The sequence below is a fragment of the Miniopterus schreibersii genome, assembly GCF_964146895.1.
Source record: "Miniopterus schreibersii genome assembly, chromosome: 9".
Lineage (NCBI taxonomy): Eukaryota > Metazoa > Chordata > Mammalia > Chiroptera > Miniopteridae > Miniopterus > Miniopterus schreibersii.
In genome coordinates this window covers 80,141,332-80,163,690 of record NC_138118.1, presented here as the reverse complement: position 1 = coordinate 80,163,690, position 22,359 = coordinate 80,141,332, and the positions used below count along the sequence as shown (strand labels likewise).

At 46.4% G+C, this 22,359-nt stretch overlaps 1 protein-coding gene across 3 annotated transcripts in view; it reads left to right on the top strand.

Moving 5' to 3' along the window:
- The window catches only part of ELMO1 (engulfment and cell motility 1), a 349,884-nt gene that overhangs the window by 56,060 nt on the left and 271,465 nt on the right, over positions 1–22,359 (top strand). For 2 of the 3 annotated variants that reach the window (XM_081146832.1, XM_081146833.1), the window contains exon 2: positions 20,517–20,661. In XM_081146832.1, coding sequence (XP_081002958.1) covers positions 20,517–20,661 — 145 coding nt within the window. Of the gene's footprint in view, positions 1–20,167; positions 20,249–20,516; positions 20,662–22,359 lie in introns of those variants that run through there. The other variant, XM_081146834.1, reaches the window with a different exon arrangement.

Here is a 22,359-nt window from a genome sequence, read left to right as displayed (position 1 = left end):
CATTTATGATAACGTGTTGAGTTGTTTAAAGAAAGGCACGGGCCCTAGCCAGTGTGACTCGGTTGGGTGTTGTACCCCTGCACCAAAAGGTTATGAAAGGTTAAAGTCAGTGGTGAGTGGGCAGGCTAAATAGCCATCTCAGATGGGTGAATAAAGAAAAATTGAACTTATTAAAAGAGGATGGGGATACCCAAAGGCAAGGGCTGCACAGCACTGAGCCGAAGGGTGTTGGGTCCTTCATGCAGCAACAATGTACTTGGGACCGTGAGACCAGGAAGAGCCCAGAAGCAGCAGCAGGAGAGCCTGGCTGGGCTGCTCCGGCCACTGAGAAGTCAGAGAAGAGGGGCCTTGGAGACAGGTCCAGGGGTTAAGCCCAGGTTGAGCTGCTGCTGCCCATTGCTGCCCTGGTTGCAAGTCTCGTGGGGTCCCCTCGGTGAGAAGAAGGGGGAAGGTGATGGGCTGGCATGCTCCCTTGGTGGGGAGCTTTAGCTGGGTCCTTTGTCCTGAGTGTATTTATCTCTTTCTTGCAGGTGAGAATCTTAGGGGAGGTCTCAGGGGAGGGTCTCAATTGACTATTCTTCAACTTTCCAGGTGTGCTCTTTCAAGGTCATGATCATTACTGATTGGCCAGTGCCAGGCCAGAGGGTCATTAGTCAATGTAGGTGGTCCCAAAGCAGCCATGGTGCCACTTGTCTGGTTTTGCTGCTTTTCTGAGCCTGGAGCTGAAATACAACTGAGGCCTAGATGTTATCGGTAGGGAGGAAATGCTCAGAGGGTCTAAACTGTGTGACCAGTGATATGCTAGGGGAGGACATGTTACCCTGGGGACAGGGTTCTTGTTTTCCCAGTTTCGCCCCTTGCTAGGCATCTGGGGCTTCTCGTCCTGGTGAGTCTCCATACCTGAGTTTCCTGTACCTGATTTTATGTACCTGGGTTTCTGTACCTGGCCCATCTAACAGGTTGCCAGTTCAATTTGAGCGCCATCCCCAGTAGAGGGTGTGCAGGAGGCAGCCCATCTGATGTTTCACTCTCTCCCACCCTTCCTCTCTCTCTCAAAATCAATAAATAGATTTTAAAAGATAAATAAATAAAAGAAAAGCACCACTTAAAATAGTACCATGAACAAAGAAGCCTTAGACTTGTTGTAATGGAAAAATGAAGCAAACTACTCACAGAGATTCACCCCAGAAGCCTACACTTATTCAACCCCCACTGCTGCACGCGGGCTTCAGGATAAACCCTGTGCCTCTCCCAGAGCAGACATTCCCTGGCGCCATCTCGCGTCACATTGGATTCTCCTGCTGCCTTGTGAGATGCTGGCTTGCAAAGCAGATAGTGGTGTGGGTTTCAGGAGGTGATCTCTTGGGTAGTTTTTCTCTGTGGGTGTCACGGCACATGGTAACTCTTTGCTGGCACTGGGGGTCTGGTTGGAGCAGTAGGGACACCCTCCCTTTACAAGCCTGGGGATACAGGGCTGGTTCTGGCTTTATTTGCTGTCATTAATGGCCTGTCTGACCGAGGAGATGTCTCATGAAAATTGCTTCCTTCTGCTCTATGCCAGGCTGAAAAAAAAGATAATTATGAAAAAAAGAGAGAGAGTGCTGTAGAAAAACGCCAACTGCCAGATCCCTTAATGAGTGAGGGATTTATCCAGAAACACAGCTGAAAATACCCATTAAATGTGTAAAGTAGACCGAAGGGATTGGCAGAAAGGAGAGTCAGTTATTTATTGAATTATTACCTTTTTATTAGTTTGAAATATACTTGCACATGCTCCAGTTAGCCCTGGAGAGGAGAGAAAACGTATTAGCACAATTCAAAGTCATAAAGAGTACTAGTTATTAAGTGGCTATAACTTTAAAAATGAGATATGTGTAAGTTAGGGTTGGATAAAAAGGGAAATCTATGGGAAATTCTAGTTTGGACCTGCCTAGCTTTGTGACTTCAGGAAATGAAAATATTGATCATTTATTGAACAATTATTATGGGCCAGGGTCTCATGGAAGTAATGACATCGTGTAATCATCACAGCAACCCTTCAAGGTAGCAGAATTCTCCACATTCTACAGACAAGGCAACTGAGGGCTGGTGGTCTTAATGGATTTGCCCAGATTCACTCGGCTACTTAGTGATAGAGTTCAGATTCGAACCCAGGCCCTCTGACATCTGAGGTTGTGGTCTTAAGCATGGGATGATATGTCTGTTGCCTCAGTCACTTAACTTTTTCTAGTTAATTTTCTTAATTTTAAAACATGGGAACAGGATTAGGTTTTTTACAATAAATAACAGTTTTGCAACTAGAAGCTCATTGCTTTTTCTTTTTTTAAACTGAAACTGAGCAGAGAGCCAATGTTCATTCTGTACTTACTGCAAAAGGTCAAGGGAATGACTAAATGGTAATTATTAGCAAGTATTTGCAGCAATTGAAGTCATTTCAGGATTTTCCTTTTGACGGTTACTCATATTAGTTTTAGTAACACGGACATGGAAAGGAGGTATTTCTGAGCCTACGTCTCAGTTGCTTTCTCTTTCCCTCTGTCTGAACCCCCACCCCATCCCCTGGAGTTGCTAAATAATCATCACATGACAAGCTGTCAGCTCACCAGGGAGTGAATGCAGGGGATACGGGAGAGGAGGGGAAGCCAGGCAGGAATAGGAAACATGCTACTGATTCAGAGGCAGCACTTACTGTGTGCTCTTCCGATCTGGAGGGTATTAAACTGCATCAGGCGACCATATACTCCTTACGGGAAGAAACGTTCATTCTGTAGAGATCATAGGTCCTTCTGCATCGTGCCCCCTGAAGACAGAGCTAACTGAAAAACATGCGACAGGGGCTCTCATCCTCTTAGTACAGAGACACCTCACCCTTTTGCCACCATGCACAACTTTGATGCCCCACGGAAGTGCATCTTCTAGGTAAATACCAAAACCTAACAGTTTTATTTTTAAAAATTATGATGGAATTTTACAATTTTATTAAGTCTCTCATATAGGCAAAGGAAGATATATAACATGTATGTTTTGTTTAATGAAAAAATAATAAAATTAATACCCATGTACCCCACTAACCAGCCTAAGAAATAGAACATTGCCAGTATCTTTAAAGCTCTGGTCCCATTTCTCTCCCTCACCCTGTCACCTTTGTCCTGAGTATTTTATTAATGATTCCATTGTTTTTTTATTTTTAGGATTACATAAATATAAACAAAATGTTTTGGCACTTTATAAAAATGGACTGTCCTTTGTGAAACCCTATGTGACTTGATCAACATTAACATTATGTTTCCGAGATTCATCCACGTGGATGCTTGTTGCTGTAGTTCGCTGGTGCTCTGCACAGTGTATCCGTTTTATGGATGTGCCACAGTTTATCTTTCCCGGGATGGACATCCTTACTTCAGTTGTTCCCACTTTCTTGCTGTTAGGGTGATGCTGTGAATATGTAGATACACCCCTCCTAGAGCAGATGAGGGACCACCGTACTTCCTTGCTTGCCTTGTAGAAGAATGGTAGTTATGAGAATTGAGGGGCAAAGTAAGGCTATTCTTTGTGAATTTCCTTTTCACCCTTTAGCCTCTTTGCGTATGATGGGCTTATCTGCAGAGAATTTGGGAATAGCTTCCCAGCCATCTTAATAACTTGGGACCTCACTGGTGGAGAGGTCTCTGCAGGTGGTGGATGGAAGTGAAATCTTCATTCAGTGGTTCATCTCTCAGATGTTTCCATATCAGTGTAGTGGTTGAAATCTTCAGTAAGTTATACAATGATTATTTACTGTGTTACCCTTTTGTACTTATGAAACTTGAAATCATTACACAAATTTGATATTACAGCAACCTAAGAAGGAGGGTCCTCAGGGTGGACTTTATTATGTCTCCATCTGCCTAGGAAAACAGAAGTGGTGAGTTGGAATAATTATGGGAGTCATTGAGCAAAAGGGGCCTACTGTTAGGAAAGGGGGACTTTCCAGGTGGTCTGCACTGGTTACCTGGTTGGTTAGTTCTTCAGCTTTCCGCTCTACCTCAGAAGCCACACCAGGTGTGAGGATGGCTGAGGTCGAAGTCTGGGTCCTAAGACAATGACTAAGATGAGGACCTGGTGTTTGAGAATCGGTGCTTTGGTGGTCTTACAGTCAGTTGACAGTCTTCTCTGCTTTCTCTAATGGAGAGAGCTTCTCCAGGGACCAGCATTGAGCACGTCGGCTGCCCTTTAAATCTGGTGGCCGCTTTGGTGTTGGCCAACACCAACCAGAGGGAGGTTGGACACCGTCTCTTCCCAGTTGGGCTCTGAAGCTCCCGGCTTCACTCTCGTCTTGGCCACACTGACACGATCCCCTGCAGCAAGCTTGGGAATTAATCAGCGTTCACCCAGACACCTTCCTTTAATTTCAGGCGCCCATTTGAAAGATCCTCCACTCTGTGAAGTTTCACAGCCTTTGATTACTGTAAGAATTTAGGACTACATCATAGAAATTCAAGCACAAAATGGGAATGTGGTCTGATCTTAGAAGTTATTTCAGTAAAAGTGGATGTGTTTTTTGATCAACGGGAGTAGACAGGAAAACTACGATTGTGTTCTCATTCCACACAGGCTCAAATGTAAACCTTGGGGGCCGCAGAGCTTTTTATTCGATGAAGCTAAAAACTTACCTGAATTTCTCACCTCTCAAGTTATGACAGTCATTTGCAACTGTCAAATATAAAGGTGTTTTGGACACCATCCAGAGGTAATCTTTTACAGGTTCCAAGGGCTAGAATGTAAGAGTTGATAAAACGCATCCTGAGGCCTCTCAGAAGATGCTTCGAACCCATCTTCAATTGGATTCACTTCTCAAGTTATTTTTCCATCAGTGGTGGTAGAAAACAAAATACCCTAAGCTATCTTGCTTCTGAAAAACAGATTATGTCCACAAAGCACTCCATTTTCTCTTCCTTCTCAGACAAGACTTGTTTGGCAAATCTTGCTTGCTGTGAATTTTTCTGATCTTACTTACAAAATGTAAGAATTATGGGGGAAAAATACCAGCACAGAAATAAAGACCAGATTACATGACTGAAGCCTTATAGATGTCCTGCGTTATATTTTCTATACCCTAAAAACTTTAAAACAAACACCCATGAAAATAAGTCTCTTTGTCCAGTTAGATCAACACTCGGGTTAAAGCAAAAATGCTCAAGTGTGAGTAGGACTCTTCAGGAGATCCCTGACTTAAGCATGTTTCAACATTCTGGGTTTTTATCTGAAGCTCGAACACTCTAAGCTATAGATTCAACACTGTATGTGGCAGAATCAGTGTTAGACGCACAGCTCTATCAGGATCCTTGAGTATATCTGAAGTCTCCTTTTGTATTGATAAAGGCATAAAAACTGGAGACTTTGGTTAGAAGGAAAAATGTATTAAAGGTTCCAATTTGACTACCTGCACCATGTAGTGGCCCAGAGACGGGAGTATCTGGGGTGTTCTCTAGCCTTCTGTTGGGAGAGGACTTCTTGACCTCAGAGAAACTATGGCCTAGGGCAGCATTTCAGTTAGAACTGAATTGAGTGAGGGAGTCACATGTATGGGTTCGGCCTTTTATTTAAGGTTGCTGAAGTGTAAGACTCCATGTGCCTGAAGAGCAGAAAAAGGAAGGCTCTGCCTGCCACAAACTCACTTCTCCATGTGGAGGCCTCTGAAGGAGGAGCCGAGTGGAGGAAGGAGTTGTTTCAGATTTGCTGTTGGAGATGCTTGTGAGATGACTGAGTGGCCATATCACATAGGCAGTTGGGTATTTTAGGAAGGGAGGGAAGGAGGGAGGGAAGGAACTTGGGTTTTGGATATGCATTTGAAATATATCTATGGGGCTATATAACATCACCTAGAGACAGTGTCTAGAGAAAGACTAAGATGCAGAAATGAGCTCTATATTAGTTAGATTCAGCTCAGCTATACTGTGGGTCAGTGCGAATCCTACCATTTCATAACTGCTCCATCTGGCGGAAACTTGGTCTGAATGAAAAGTTCAATGTCACATTCCCAGCATCCGGAAGAATACTTGGCAGGAGGTAGCACTGTAAAACCTAGCAGGAGGTAGTTATTGATACACACACACACACACACACACACACACACACACCCTTTTCGGTGGGCTTTGTTGAGATGTAACAAAATCAGTCACTTTTCATTTTCATTCAGTGAGCGTTGACCAGTGTCTATAGCCATGTAACCAGCCCCACAATCAGAATTCAGACCATTTTCATTACCCCACAGTGTTCCCTTATGTCCTGTGCAGTCAATCCCCCACCCTCCCCAGGCCCTGCAGCCACTGATACGCTTTCTATCAATATAGTTTTGTCGTATTTAGAATCTCATATAAATGGAATCATGCCGTATGTGGTCTTTTGTGTCTAACTTCTTTAATTTAGCACAGGGGTTGGCAAACGTTCTCTGCAAAGATTCTGACAGTAAATATTTGAGGCTTGCAGGCTCCCAGGTCTTTGCTGGAAGTGCTCAGCCCTGCAGGTTGTAGCATGAGAGCCATCTTTGACAGTATGGAGCTGACTGGGTGTAGCTCTTTTCCAATAAAACTTTGGTTATTAAAATGAGCAGAGGACCAGAATTGACCAGCAGCTAGAGTGTGCTGACCCCTGACTTGGCGTAATGTGCTTTAGATACATGTCTGTTGTCCTGTGTAGTAGTTCATTCCTTTTATTAAGGATTAGTCCTCTGCTGTACGGATGTTCCATGATTTGTTTTTCCACTCATCAGTTGTGTCTAGTTCTTGGCTTGTGTGAATAAGTCTGCTGGGAACATTTGCATTCAGGTCATTGTGTGGGCATGAGTTTCATGTCTCTTAGAGTAGATACCTTAGGCATGGAATGGCTGCGTCACATGGGAAATATATATTTAATATTACAAGACACTGCCCAGGCTCTTTCTTAAAGGAATCCTACTATTGAGAATGCTAGTCTTGCTGAATTCTTTTTTAATAGTTTATTGATTTTTAGAGCGAGAGGAAGGAGAGAGAGAGAGAAAGAGAGAGAGAGAGAGAGAGAGACATGGAGAAGGGCGTCTGTGAGAGAGCAACATCGATTGTTTGGCTGCCTCCAGCATGCCTATGACTGGGAATCACACCTGCAACCTGAGACCTTTTGGTGCATGGGATGACACCCAACCAACTGAGCCATACTGGCCAGGGCTTTCTGAGTTCTTTTAAATGCTGATGGATGTAAATGAATCAATGAAAATATATTATGAAAATTTCCTAGAGTCATAGGTATTTTTTAACATGACTTTGTTTTATGATCGCTTATTCTGTCTTATGGCTTTACTATATGTTATTAAACGTTAAGACTGTACAGTGTTCTGTAGAAAACACTGCAGCCTCCATCTGTGAAGATGGCACTGAGGGTCAGCGGGCAGTCACTCTTTTGTCTTGTCGGTTACTTGCAACCACACATGCCTTTTTAAAAAAGATGTTTTTATTGATTTTAGAGAGAGGCAGGGAAAGGGAGAGAGAGTTAGAGACATCCATGAGAGAAACATCCATCTCACACCCCCTACTGGGGATCAAGCCCACAACTCGGGCATGTGCCCTGACTGGGAATCTAACCGGTGACCTCTTGGTGCATGAGACGACACTCAACCACTGAGCAACACTGGCTGCCTCACTAGTTGGCAGATCTGGGGTTTGGATTGAAACCCTTTTGAAACTGGAGGAACCTAATTTGATATCACTTTGGGTAGGTGTCCACGTCACCTCGTGGGTGTGCCAAGGAGTACTCTCAGGCATGTGCTCAGTTTTTCTCAAAAAAAGTAATTTGTGTCAGTCGGTCCCCAGAGTTTTATGCTTTAGTATGTGGCTGAATTAATTTTTGCCTGGAAAAGTTTTAAGTGGGTGCTTGAAATATCTGCCTCCATTTTTTATTCTTTTAAATCTCAGGTTTCATAAACTTGCACTTTAAGCTGTGCTACTTTCCAGTGAAGCCTCTCGTACCTCCATGAATTGACTTGCTATTTAGGTTCTTTGCCATAATAAGCTCATTAAATGCTGGGGCCCACAACCAAAAAGTCATTATTCCAGCCTGGAGGCCTTGTCCTAAGACTGCCTCTGGCAGAGCTAGATGTCAATTAAGATTATTCCTTGTTAGTGGAAATAAAGCCATGTTATCTGCTGAAAAAAGAATCCCTCTGTTCTTTCTCTAGAGGGTGGGAGAGGATCTCCAACTCAAAAAGCACCTCCTCTCAATGAGTGGAAAGGTAAAACGATAAAAGGTCTGGGGTCTCCCCGGACGTGTGACCCGAGCCATGGGGGTGGTTTCCCTGCAGAGCTGAGTTTCAGAGGCAGGGTCAGGTTTCAGGTTCTGTCATAGCATCGAGAAGGGAGGCTGTGCTGAGCCTAAAAGCTCTGGCTATGAGATTCTGGTCCACAGAGTCAAAGTCGGAAGCCAGTCCACTGAGTCACCGTTGGTGTTAGATAAGGACAATGTGGGATGGTCCAGTAGGGATCCACGTCTCCTTTCTTGTGAACGACATTGGCCATGAAAGACTGGATTTGCCCATTCACAGAGCTCACGTTGCCCAGCTCTCTCTCTCAGCCAGGTCCTATTTGAGACACTTCACCTGTATTGGGGTCAGAGGAAGCTTGGTGTCATGGTTCAGAAGACAGACTTTGGACTGGCTGGGACACTAACTGGCCAAGCGAGTGGCTGGTTTCCTAGGTGACTCCATTCCTCATGTTGAGCATGGGGACTGCACCAATCCCTGTGTCATAGGGCTTTTAGGAGAACTGAATGTGTGAATATGTGGGGGGCCTGGCACACAGTAGGCTATAGAAATCTTAGCTCTTACTGTCATCATCTTATTACTCATCTCAGGAAAGCTGCGAGGTAGGGGGCTGTGGTTTTCCCCGTTTTAGTTGAGTCAATCTAGGTACAGAAAGTAATTTTCCCAAGACCACAGGCTGGCAGCAGTGAAACCAGGTCCAGTCTGTGGCTGTCACTGCTTGCTCTGCTGCTTCTCAACTTCAGAAGAAGGAAACGGCCATGGATTTTAGATGCCCCCTGCAGTAGAGCAGATCAGGTCTACAAGGAAGAGGAGTGTCTCTTGTACTAGCGACACTGACTTTCCCACGGGTCCCTCTGGGCAACTCTACACACCCATTGACTTGATGGAGGTCAAGAGATTGGCTGGAGTGCATCTTCTCTTGGGAGGAGTCCTAGACAGTAAAAGGCACCACCACCTACGTATTCTGTTTTGTAGACAGAATCCTGAGTTACCCTGGACTTCAGCTCATCCTTCCTCCCCTATATGCAGTCCATCGTCAATTCCTGTCGATGTTTATCCTTAAAATAGCTCATAAATCATTCATCTTTCTCATCTCCAACACCAGCACTATCCCCAGCCCAACTATTGCCATCAGTCACTTTCTTACCAAGCTCCACCAGTCCCTCCTTGCCCCGGTCCAGTCTGTTTTCCCCACAGGCTGAGGTATAATGCAAATCTGTTCATCTTGTGCTGGGTGAAACATTACCCACTTTCTCATTGAAATTCAGGCCCCTCTGACTCCAGAACCCGTCCTTCCTATGCCCTCTCGCCTCCCTAAAGTCTGGAGCACTTGGCTTTGATGTGAAAAGCTGAAAAAAGTTAGATGTTTAGGTGTCCAGTGGAATCTGGTTTCCTTTGACCTCCTTTATTAAATTCATGCCTCAGATAATTAGGTCCTAGAATCTGACCCCATCACCAGACCTGTCAGCAGGACTCAAGCACTCCGCAAAGATTTATAGTATCTGACCTTTTTCCTTGGTGAGGCGACACATATCATAATAGAAAAGTGAGAAGGTGCATGTCATGGCAGCCTTTTCTCATTTTTTTGTCACAGTCTCAGTCACTAATGTAGCTAGGGCTTTCTTTCCCTTTTATTCCTGTGTGTGTGAATGTTTTTATTATTATTGGTTTGTTTCTTGCATAACTGAGTCCTTATCAAAGCAGGTTGAGCCCCAAGTTTGCTAGAACTTGAGTGCAAATGAAAAGATTTGAAATCATCAGCATCCAGTTAATTCACCAAGGTCTATTTTATTTTATTTTATTTCATTTTATTTTATTATTTTATTTTATTTTATTTTATTATTTTATTTTATTTTATTTTTTCCCCCAAGATGCATTTTAAAAGGTACTCAATCAGAAGATTACCAATAGTTGAAGTCCCTCTGTCTGTTTTCCTCTTATCAGCTTTTAGTCTCCCCACTTCCCAGGGCAAGCCAGCAGATCGCAGGGAAACTGCTCCCAGGGAAAAGCAAAGGGGGAAAGAGCATTGAAAACAACAACAGTCCATCCTGAATATGACCCTCGGGATGGTAGTAAGCAGATCGGTGACTCTGGGGTACAGTCACTAATACTGGCTTTCCCATAGGACCGCAGCCCACCTTTCCCCCAGATTGTCCCATGAGTTTATTTTTCAATCAATGTGGTAAGACATTTCTGGATGCATATATGTATCTATGAAAAAGAAATCCTATTCCATTAACAGCGAATGCTGGCCCCCCGGGATCCATGGTTATCTTGGTGTTTGTGTGAAAATCTTCAAAGTGTGACCACCTGTCCGTGCTGATAACTTGTGTGCCCTGAAGGTATTTTATCTTAAGGAAAATTGGGGCAAACTTTTGAGGGAGCCTGGATTAAAAACCTTACAGTCCAGGGAGTTTTGACAGAGCTCCTAAGATGGAAGAGATAAGAGAAAAGATTCTACAGGGATTTGGTTTTGTTTATCTTACTGGGGGATTATGCCTAAGCACCGGACGGCTAAAATATCTGAAAGCCCGAGAAGGAGAAAACTTCATGTATTTTAATGGAAACTTCCCTGAGAAACATTTGGAGGTTCTTCTGTTTGGAGCCAGGATAGGACACCTGGGAGAGGAGCTGTGTCATCACTGGCCACTGGGCCTTAATCCCCACTAACCCGCAGCTTTGGGGAGCAGCTGGGACCAGGTGGACCATGTCTCCCCCATCAGCTTGCTGGGGGAGCCAGAGCACTGTAGGGCTGCTCACTTGGAGACCAGGACAGTGAAGTCAGCGAGGGGCAGCTCGAGGGGTCTGTCTGAACAGGCCCAGGCTGGAAGGACACAGCTAACCGGGAAACTGGGCAGATAGGGGGCAGGTCCCCCACTTTGCAGAGAGCACCCCTTGGGTTTTCTGTAGGAATCCTAAATGCCTCAGCCCTGAATGTCCACTTCTCCTGGGGAAAAAAGGAACCAGAAGGAGGGTTCTGGTCACCTCCACACACTCGAGGACTTTCTTGCGAGGCCCAGGCCTATGGTGGGAGAGACCGTGGGTGCCATTGGTTTCATCAGGTTACAAGGCATGATTTCCTGCTCGTGCAATGCAGGTTGATACTCCCAAACCCGAACCTGACCTCCAGTTCCTCCCATTCCATTCACTCATCTGGAAACTGCCATTCACCCTTTAAACCCAGACAAAGGAAAAAAGTATAAATCTGTAAAACCCCTTGGACCTCAGGCCGAGTTAGTATTAGTACTCCTCTTGACTCTCATGACTGTCTTGTTCCGTTATGATGCTTAGGGAAAAAGAATTACCATGTGCTGGGACCTCTGTGTTTCCCTGGAGGAGACTGCTTCACCCAGGTTTTTGTGCCTGGTAATTTAATAATAATAATAATAATAATAATAGTAACCATACCATAGCAGGCCCTGTTCTCATTGCTTTATAGTTCAGTCTTCACAACAGTCCTATGAGAAAGGTTCTACTATCGTCCCCGTTTACAGATGAGGACATCGAAGGTCGAACATGTTATGCAATGTGTGCACCGTCAGAGAGCTGTGGACATGCAGATGTCTGACCTCACACTGTTCCCAAGCCCGTGCTCACCTGGAGAAGGGAGTTCTGAAGGACCTGAGGGGGAGAGAGGGCAGTAGCGGGTGCCATGCTGTGTGGTGCCCATGCCCATTGCCTGAGGCCCTGCCTTTCAGAATGACTGACTGTGCTGAGCAGTCAGGTGGGAGCTCTGGGGGCACAGCCCAGCACCAGCCTCCTGCGGAAGGTCCCCCTGCTAACCTGATGCAATGAAGTTTCCTGGGGTGGCCTCTCAGCAGGGCTGCTGCTGGAGAGGGAGGGAGAAGGGAGCTTCGCATATTGTTTTTTAATCAGCAGGTTTGGAAACTTTGAGTGTTTGGCTCACAGGATGGTGGAAGGGCTCCAGCATTTCCTGTGGCCTGGAGTCTGGCTTCTGAGATAGGGACCTGGACTGAGCTTGGCCTCCTCCACTGGGGACTGTCAGCACTGGTCACAGTGACAAGGCTCGCAGGGGGGAGGGGAACTCAGGGAAGGGTGGAGGGGGGCTGGAGGGAGGGGACCCTCACTGGCATTACAACAGCCTAAGAGGAATTCAAAAAGCAAATATCCAACACCCAGAACAAGGACGGAAGTGTGCGCCTTAGTTTGTGAGATAATGAACTTTCCATTTGAGATGCGGCCCCCGCCTTGCAGAGAGCTCCGAGGGAAGCTGTGAGAACCAGCAGCGCAGCTCTGGTCTCATCTCTTTCTTGACAGAATTTCTTCAGGAGGAAAATGAATCTGGAATGGCCGTGCTCACCTCTGAGCGCCTCTATTGCTATATCTGGCCAATGGGACAGTGAGTAGCTGCCGCTGGAGAAAGTACCCAGAGGTTTCCTGTGTGAGCAATTGTGGATTTTAAAAATGCATCCTTGGCCTGAGTAATTCCTCACACTTAAAAAGCATCTCTGAATTCGCTTTTAAGGAAAGAGTGATTCATCCACTGGTCTGAGGAGTATTGACTGAGGTGCTATTTGCCATGCCACCTGGTCAGGACCCGAGGTACAGGGACAAATGGACCAGATACACAGTCCCTGGCCTTAGGGAAATTGCAGAAACTTCCAGCAGAAGGCTGGGCAGGTGCCCCGGTAGGTGCATTGCAAACACCTAGGAAGGGGCAGCTGCTTACCGCCCAGGAGGCTGTGGGGTCAGGGATCTCTCGGAGCAGCTGGCACAGGAGATTGGCTTTGAAGTCCAGGTGGGAATTTCTGAGGCCACTCCAAGAGGAGAGGGAAAACATTCCAGGTAGAGGGATCCTTATGAGCAGTGGCAGGGGGCACGAAAAGTTGTCCTGCCCAGGAAATTGCAGCAGCCTGGTGAGGAAAGAGGTAGCCAGCCTTTAGGAACTCACCTCTGCCCAGGGGACTCTGGCACACCTGGAGAGGGAGCCTCACGTGGCCAGTCTGAGGCTTGTCTGCTTTCAGCTTGCTGCCAGCAGCCCCTGCAGAAGTACTGTTGGTGATCTTAAGGGAAAACCTATTTGCCGCTTCTGACGTACAGCCATGGCCTGTGCCAGTGGGGATGGGCACAGGGATGCAGGTGGTGGGGAACAGTGCCCTGGTGATGCTCAGAGGCAGGTTGGAGCCAGGCTGGGAAAGGTTTATGTGCTCTACTCCCCAGATCGCCATGCAAAGATTGAAAGCAGGAGGTGTGATACTCGGATTCCAGCTATCACGAATGCAAATACTCTGTTTCTCTTGCTATTTATCTTCAGCTAGTTTGCACAGTAGAAGCTGCAGTTCATTGAATTTTTACTGCCTCATGTGAATTGGAAAGAGTTACTCAAAAGAACTGGGCTGCTTTCCTGGAGACATTCCCATAGATGCAGGTGATGACAGTTCAACATGGGACTAAAGTCAAGAGTTTTCTCCGCCACTTTCCATGACATTTGTGGCCAAGACTATTTGGCAGGGTTTTTTCCCCTGAAAAACCCAGGAGGCAAGTGGTCTCAATGCATCATTTCCCAAAGAGTAACCCACAAGAAACCAGTGCAACAAGATGCCCCATGGAGGGGGGAAGTGTTTTCTGGACACATACATTTGGGAAATATTTTATATTGCATATGAAGATCTCACAGTCTACATATATTACATTAAAGGCCCAAGAAATCCTGTAGTAGAGGAACCTATTTCAAACTCTGGTCTAGTGATAAAAACATACTATGGAATCAGATGGATGTAGACTTGAGAGAGGAGGCAGTTAGGAGTGAGCAGAGCAGGAGCCTCAGGCCAAGTACAGAATGTCACCAGGGCAGATAGTCCTGGGTGCCTAGCAAGGGGCAGAACTAGGGAAACAGTATTATAGGCGAGGACTTACCCCCAGGGTGACCTTTTCTCCCGTCATGTTGCTCGGTAATCATGTCTTTTAGAGCCCCATGACCTTCTCATATTGCTAGTCGCTCAGTTTAGACCCCCTCAGAGAAGGAGCAAGGGGCCAGAGAATAGCCTTGTAGGACTCCCATACAAGCCCTTGCAGGACCACTCCCTTAGGCATTAAATCCCCAGGACAGCGAGGTTCTGACCTGAATCAAGTAATCTTAGGAAAAAGACTCAGGTCTTTTGATTACAGAGACAGAGCTCTGATCAAATTACAGATAACATCTAGGCCTCAGTTGTGTTTCAGCTGCAGGCCCAGAAAAGCAACAAAACCAGACAGAGTGACGCCATGGGTGACATCAGGACCAGATGCAAGGACTGGTGACTCCCTCCCTGGCACCGACCAGTTAGTAGAGACCAGGACCCTGAAAGGACACACCTGCAAAGCTGATGAATATTCTATTGAGTTCCTCCTCTGAGATCTCCCCTGAAGTCCCTGCCTTTGGAAAACAGATAAAAGCTCTTAAGACAAAGGACCCAGCTCTGTCACCTGAGAGGGCTTCAGGGGGCAGAACAAACCTTACTGAACAACCCTTTTGTCGTACATTTCCAGGTCACCTTTGTACAACGTACACCCCTGGAAGCCACGCCCCTTTCCCTTTGTTGGCCTCTTTACACTTCATCCCCTGCGAGATGGTGTATAAGCTCCGAATTCTAACCACCTCTCTGCCTTCCCGAGTTCTCCTGTTGCTCTGAGCATTGCACGAGCAAACACTTTTTTCTTTCCAGCTAATCTTTGTTAGTTTAATTTGCAGTGCTCAGTTGCTGAACCTAAGAGGGTTGAGGGAAGGTTTGTTCCCTCCTCCGCCATGGTACAGAGAGAATAAAGGAAAGGCTGTTTTCAGTGGGGTATCAGAGGCCCTTTCCCTTCCTACTTCACCTGAATGCGGAGGGAAAAGGTTATCTATTCCTTTTTCTGTCAGAAAATATGGGACTAGGGCTCCCTTCCTACTGTCTCCATAATTGTTATAAACCTCTTACCTATCACCAGTAGAATGTGATGGCCAGTGGGGCAGGGGCAGCCTTCCTGGGAAGGAAGGAAGGGACAGAGGAGCAGAAGCAAATTGTTTCTCCGGCTGCTTGGTGTTTCTCTCCCATTGATCTGCCTCTTGGCCTCCACTGGCCCATCTTTCAGTGAAACTGTGGGGCACACAGTTCACCAGGGCAAATGTGTTAGTTTTCTCGTTCCCCTATAGGAATGTCCTTATAGGCTTATTTTTTTTAAATATGCTTTAATTAATTTCAGAGAGTGGAAGGAAAAGAGAGACAGAAACATCAATGATGAGAGTCATTGATCAGTTGCCTCCTGCATGCCCCCTGCTGGGGATCAAGCCCACAACCCGGGCATGTGCCCTGACTAGGAATTGAACCATGACCTCCTGATTCATAGGTCAATGCTCAACCACTGAGCCACGCTGGCCTGGCCTTATAGGCTTCTTTTTCCCCCTCTCAGTAGGGTTTGCTTGTATAACAGAAAGACTAGACATAGGATGAAAAGGTTAAAGCCATTGCGGGACCCAAAGCTAACACTATATGGGAAATGCAGAAAAAAATATGAATCAGGTGTTTGGGGACCTTTTGAAACCTAGGACCTAATCAGGCTGCCTGGGAAAACATGCAGAGATGTGGCAGATCTTTGAGAGATGACAGTGAGGTGAGTTTCCAGCACAAACAGAGACATGGAGGACTTTGGGCATCAACGTAGACAGATTTCTAGGTGGGGATCAAGAGAGGTTTCTCTCTGTTGTCTTGGAAACACGACCCAAAATAAGAAGGAGACATTTGGCGGGAAGATAGAGAAAATTTCAACTTGCTCAGGGGTTACGGAGTCACATCTGACTGACGTGCAGAGTTTAGTAACTAACTCCCAAATAAAGATTATTTAATTCACTATAAACAAGCCATTTGATATGCATATGAAGGTAGTAGACTCTTTTAAATTAAATTTTATTTTTTATTAAATTTATTGGCGTAATACTGTTGATAACATGATATAAATCCCAGGTGTTCAGCTTCATAACATCTGTATGCTCTCTTATGTGCTCTTGTAGAGTCTAAATATAAAAGTGGAATAAAGTACATCAAACAGCAGGCAGGCAGGGCCATTGCACAATTCTACACCCATTTTCTAGTTGCTTCCTGGGACTCGATAGTTACAGGACAGAATGGTAGGAATGTCTAGCCAGCTACGTAGACTTCCCATTAGTGGTTCTTAGATTCTAGTTTGCATGAGATTTATTATATCGGGCTGTTTACACAAGTCATGTAGCTTATATTTACGGGGCAATTTTGACAATGCTAGACATGGTTTTGCTGCCAGTAGCCCTAATGAGATGTTGGTCAGAGAGAGGATGCATTCAGCTGACAGCCCTGTGTGAAGTGCCTGTCTGCGGTCAGGGTGTGTCTGCTGCTCTTAGCACTCCAGGGATGGTGGGGACAAGGTGACTGGAAGAGTCAGGGGCCATGTGTGCTGTACCAAGGAAGCAAAGGACACCATTCTGGTAAAGCCTGGCCAGGCCCTGGGCCTGTGTGTTCATGTTTCTCGGATGGACTGATGAGACAATTCATCTTGTGTCAAGTTCAGCAGTGGGTAGCCCTGATTGTCAGTAATCTGCCCAGAGGACTTGGTAGCTCACCACTGAACTGGGGGATAACTTTGCTTTCAGAGGACATTTGACAGTGTCTGAAAGCATTCCTGATAGTCTCGACTGAGAGGAGCTGTGGATGTCCAGTAGGTAGAGGAATACAGCTAACCATCCTACAACGCATGGGACAGCCCTACAGCAAAGGACTACGTCCCCAAAATGCTGACTGTGCCAAGGGCGAGAAAGCCTGTGCTAGTAACTTCCTTCCCTAAATTTCATTGGAAGCAACAGTGACTATATATAGGGTGTCCCAAAAAACGTATACACACTTGTTTTCTGATAGCTCAATTGATGTTTCTTTCTTTTCAGATTTAACCCATTGGAATTAATAATTATTCAAAGTGTGTATACATTTTGGGGGGACACCCTGTATAGAAGCCTTGGGAGCTAATGGATGCCTCATGGAAATATGAGTTCAGGAGGGTGAGATGTGGACCTCAGAAGTTGACAGTGGGGACTGGGTTATTCATTCTGCCATTGTGCACCTGACTCCACCCCCCGGAGCGCGGTGCGTGGTCCACGCTGCTTGCTAATCCAAGGAAAAGTGATGAGGTCCAATTGGACTTGGTTAAGTGAGTCCCCAGGGGATGCTCCCCCACCTCTGTGCTCAATGGCTGCTTTGTACTCAGCTCCCACGTGTTCTCCGTGGAGCCCCAGGGAGAGCCACACCATTGTGTTCTCACCTGTTCAACAGGTTTTGTCTGCACAGCCTTTGAGAAATCAATACCAGTCCAAGGGGAAGAAAAGCACCGTTGGCTTTTGATTCCTGGAAGGCAAGGTGACCTCTATCGGTGCAACTCTAGACTGTTTTGTGAGATTGGGAGGAGGGTGCTCCAGATGCAGTCTTAGTTTTATTATTTCTTCTCTTGCCCCTCGAGGTTGTGTGCTCTTTGGTTTGAGTAGATCCAACGAGTCTGTTTTCGCATTGGAACCTGTTTTCTTAATTCTTACTCTGGGGTGTGTAATTGAATCTGGGTCCTGAATTGAAGCGCAGATATAATACACTGTCCTTAGAAATCTCAAGTGAGTAAAATACTGTACAGACTCCAAGGAAGCTGCAGGGCACCGACTGCCTGCTTGTATTGGAGCACAGGAGGCTCCATCATTGAGGCTCCATCACAGGAGGCTCCTTCGTTGAACCAGTCTGGAGTTGGCTATTCAGGTGATTCCAAGGTTTAGGAATTGCAACCAAAATAGCAGCTGGCATTGTTATGGTTTAGTTAATAATTACTTCTTGAGGACACACCCTAGAAAAGTAAAATTACTTGAAAAGAATCCAAAACTTTAAGGCTTTGGTGCAGTTTGCCAAATGTACCTCTGGAGAGTTGTACCAGTTTATAGTCTGAATGGATGTGTGTGGACACGAGCTCTCTTCTTCAGAAGTCACACCCAAGGGATACGACAGGAGTGTCCACTGTCCAGAGTATGGGGAATGAACCTACCAAGTTATGACCCAGCGACTATGAGAACTCATTATTGCTGTTGCCCTTACTTACTTGGCTTTAGCCAATCAACTCTTTCAGGAACATACCAAACATGCTCCTGCCTCAGGGCCTTTGTACTTGCTGTTCCCTTGGCCTGTGATGTCTGCCTCCATGGCTCACCTCCTCGCCTCTCATAAGTCTTTACTCGCATCCTGCCTTCTCACTGACTCTTTCCCTGGTTTCCCTGTTTAAAATTCTACTCCCCTTTCCACAAAGATAGACTCATATGCTTCAGATTCTCCCTGCCTGCCCCATGTCTCTCCATATCCCTCAGTGCCACCTGACACCTAGATCCCCAGCACCGAGAACAGGCATGGAGTAGGGCTCACTCATGACGTGGTGGGTGCATGATTGGCTCTCACTGGTTGGCACTGACGGGCTGCCCAGTGGGCTTCCCTCCTTGTCCTGGGCCAGAGCCGCCGCAGTTTTGTTTGGGTTCATTTCCTTTACTTGGCAGCTCTGGTGGAGCGTGATTTATAGAGCTGCTGGTGTTGTCCAGGCTGCCATTATTAGCTCTGTCTCTGTCCTCTCAGTAACGCCCAGCTGTCACTGAGATAGAACTGACAAGGCTTACTGTGGTCTGATAAACACCCATGTGCACATGTCTGATGAATATTCATACAATTTCTTAAAAAACGACCAAGAACCCTATAGAAAATGCAGCAGAGGATTTGGACAGTTCACAGAAAAGTAGACCTGGGACCTTGCCTTTTTGTGTTCAACCTCACTGTAAGAGAAATGCAGGTCAAAAGTGCACTGAGTTCTAGTTTCTTCAGCGCGTCAGGTGTGCTAAAGTGCACTCTGTTGGCGAGGCTGTGTCAGTCGGCAGCCCCATCCGCGGCGGGAGGGAGAGTGGTTGGTACAGCCCCGAGGGGAGATGTTTGGGAATGGCCATCGGAATTGAAAACTGCGTGTGTTCTTTGACCCAGCAATTTCACTCTGTTCATTGTCAGGATGTATTTGCACATGCGCAGTGTGGTGTATATGCCGGGTGACTGACACAGCCTGGTCTGTAACAGCCAAAGGGAAGAGATCACCCAGTGGCCCACGGCAGGCGACGGGGTCAGTGGATAGGTTATTTCCATGCAGAAAGCTGTGATGCAGCTGTGAAAGGAGCAGGTGGCAATATTTGTATTAATACAGGAAGAGTTAGAAGATACAAAAAAGCCTACACACAGGGTAGAGAATGCTGCTGCTTATATAAAGGGGAAGCACAATATGTTTTTGTATTTGCCTTATGTAGGTGAAGAAATTATAGAGGGACACAGAAGGCACTAATACCAGTGGGTAGCTGCTGGGCAGGATGGGGTCCGAGTGGATACTGGGTAGATGGATATAGGATATAGGATGGAATCTCCCCTCAAGAGGAGGGAGACTCTACATTGCATGCCATTGCACACACAAACATGCACACCCATGTGCACGTGTGTACACACACACGCCACTCACACACATTCATGTTTTGAATCATGTGAGGTCTCACCTGTTCAAAAATATTAAGTTCAAGAGATCATCTTAAAAGACACAGGCTAGCCTGGGAGAGGATGACCTCCCTACTTTGTATCAGCAGCGCTGTTCATTCAATGGGAAGTTGAGGTCGCTCTGAACGCCACGTGTCTCCAGCAGCCAGTCTGCTCCCCAGAAGGTGCACTGTGTGACCAGGCCTTGGGGAGGGGTGTGTGTCACATGTGTGTGAACCTCGGGGCATCGCTCCTTCCTTGTGACATCCTGGTTGCTATAGCTCAGAGCTCTGTTTGTGACACACAGAAAACACTTTAAAGAAAGTCTGCTTCCTGACCTTGACTTCCTGGGCAGTCTGTCCTTCCGGAGACAGCTGAGCGCGGCCTCGTGTGTTTCTGGACAGAGCGAGTCCAGCTTACTGCAACCCTGGCACCATCTGGAACCAAACCCGGGGTAAGGGGTGCCTTGCCTTCCGCCAAGAGTCAGGACGCCATCCCCTCCGGGGCCATGTCCCCTGATAGCTCTGACTCTAGGGCGTTGGCACCTTCCCCTCCTCTGTCTTGTCTCCTCCGGGCTGCTGGGGTGCAGTTGGCGCCTGTGCCTTCTGTCCCCAGAGCCGTTTCTTGTACCTAAACCACAGTGAAAACAGGAAGTGATGCAGCAGGGCCCGCCTCGCGTGTGCTCTAGCAACCTTCTCTCTCTTTTTGTCATTCCCCATCAGGGATAGACACGTGTGGCCGGCACCGCAGGAGCCCAGGGCACCAGCTTGGGACCTTCTCCGCTTCACCATGCCGCCCCCCTCGGACATCGTCAAGGTGGCCATAGAGTGGCCCGGCGCCTACCCCAAACTCATGGAGATCGACCAGGTTGGTACTGCAGGGAACAGTGTGGGGCTGCTGTTGGTTTCCCTTCTGTTCTGGAATTTTCTGTCTTTGAATGGCTCTTCCCCCTTTTACCTCTCTGGCTGTGTTGAAAAGCCTGTTTGGTAATAGTCGCAGTGTGGTGTGGTTTCTGTACCCCACTCAGTGGCGATCATAGGCTGCTTACTCCTCCAACAGCTACTGGGACTGTGTCACCACAGGGCTTGTGTCTGAAGCTGGGAGGAACAAGTGGACTGACTGCTGGCTCCAGGCGGGTGACACAGTGGAGGCTGTCCCAGCCCCACCTGGTGGGGACTCATGAATATGTGCAGATCGTTTTGTCCTGGGCAACACAGAACCCAATTTTTTTAATCCTGTTTCTCTTTGAATTTTGCAGAAGCGGCCAAGTGCATTATATTAACAGCTTGCTAATGAAATTAGTGTCATGGGGCTGGGTCTTGGATCCCAGACAATTGTAATTTTATGATTAGTGTGAAATGCCCTGTGAGGCTAGTCGATTGCCTGACATGTAATAAATACTCAGTAAACGTTTACTGAGTGAAAAATATACAAGACCATTTAAACAACAATTTTACCTAGTAAGCATCCTTTAGCTGGGATCATGTCCGTTCTTTGGTGCAGCTGGCATTTACCGTTTCATTACAGGTTATCTCAGGAAGGTTACCTTGTCCTTCCAGAACAAATGACTTACAGAAGAAAGGGTTGACACTTAATACACAGTGAAGGGTCTCATAGAGCAAATAGCATAGGATTCTAGATGGCTTTCTCCCTTTTAGAGTTGGGATACCATGGCTCCTCCACTTTTTATTTATATTCTTGGTGCTATTTTATTTCCTGGTCAGATTTTATTATCTGGTTGAAGGTTATGGCATTGTGTGGATCCAAAGAACTCATTAAAATAAATCATAAAATCAAGTCAGAATTAATGTAGATGTTTAGGATTGTTGTCAAAAATGGTGTCATGAGTCCAGTACACCGTTGTCATGTAACTGCTCTCAGAGGCAGTTCTGTGTGACTGGAGGCAGCCACGCAGTGTCCAGCAATTTATATACATTTGTGTCAGCAGCAGCTGTTTGCCCTTTTCACTTGCTGCTCGAGGAAGGAGACCTGTTGAATTTTACTTTAAAATATGTCTGGGATGACTTGGTACAGACTAAATGTAGTTAGGGGTAGGTTTGGCTATGACCTAAGAGAACGGCACTTCAGTGAGATAGAAGCTGACTTCTGGGCTTGTGCGATGCTCCAGTGTCATGGCCCAGGTGCCTTCTGTCTGTTGCTCTGCCTCCTCCATGGGTGGGGCTGAGGACCAGTTGCTTGGACATCACTTGGTAGCTCATTAGATGTGCAGTCTTGAATCCTACCTCAGACCTTCTGACCCAGAATCTGCATTTTAACAAGATCCCAGTCTAAGAAGTGCTGAGCGGTACATCTGGTGCCCCAGCCTCAGTGCTCAGGAGAACCCCTTGGGGCCCTATCCCAGGAGATCCTGAATCAGCGATTCAGGTACTCGATTTCCTTTTGACTGCCCTGGCCCGAAGTGTTTAGGAACATCTGCTTTAAGGCAGCAGCTCCAAGTACCCACTCCTGGGGCCTGTGCAGTCAGTATCCTGTCCCTACCTTGGGGGATGGCCTTTGCTGTGTGTGTATTAATAATTTAAAATATATATTTAAAAATATTTTGGA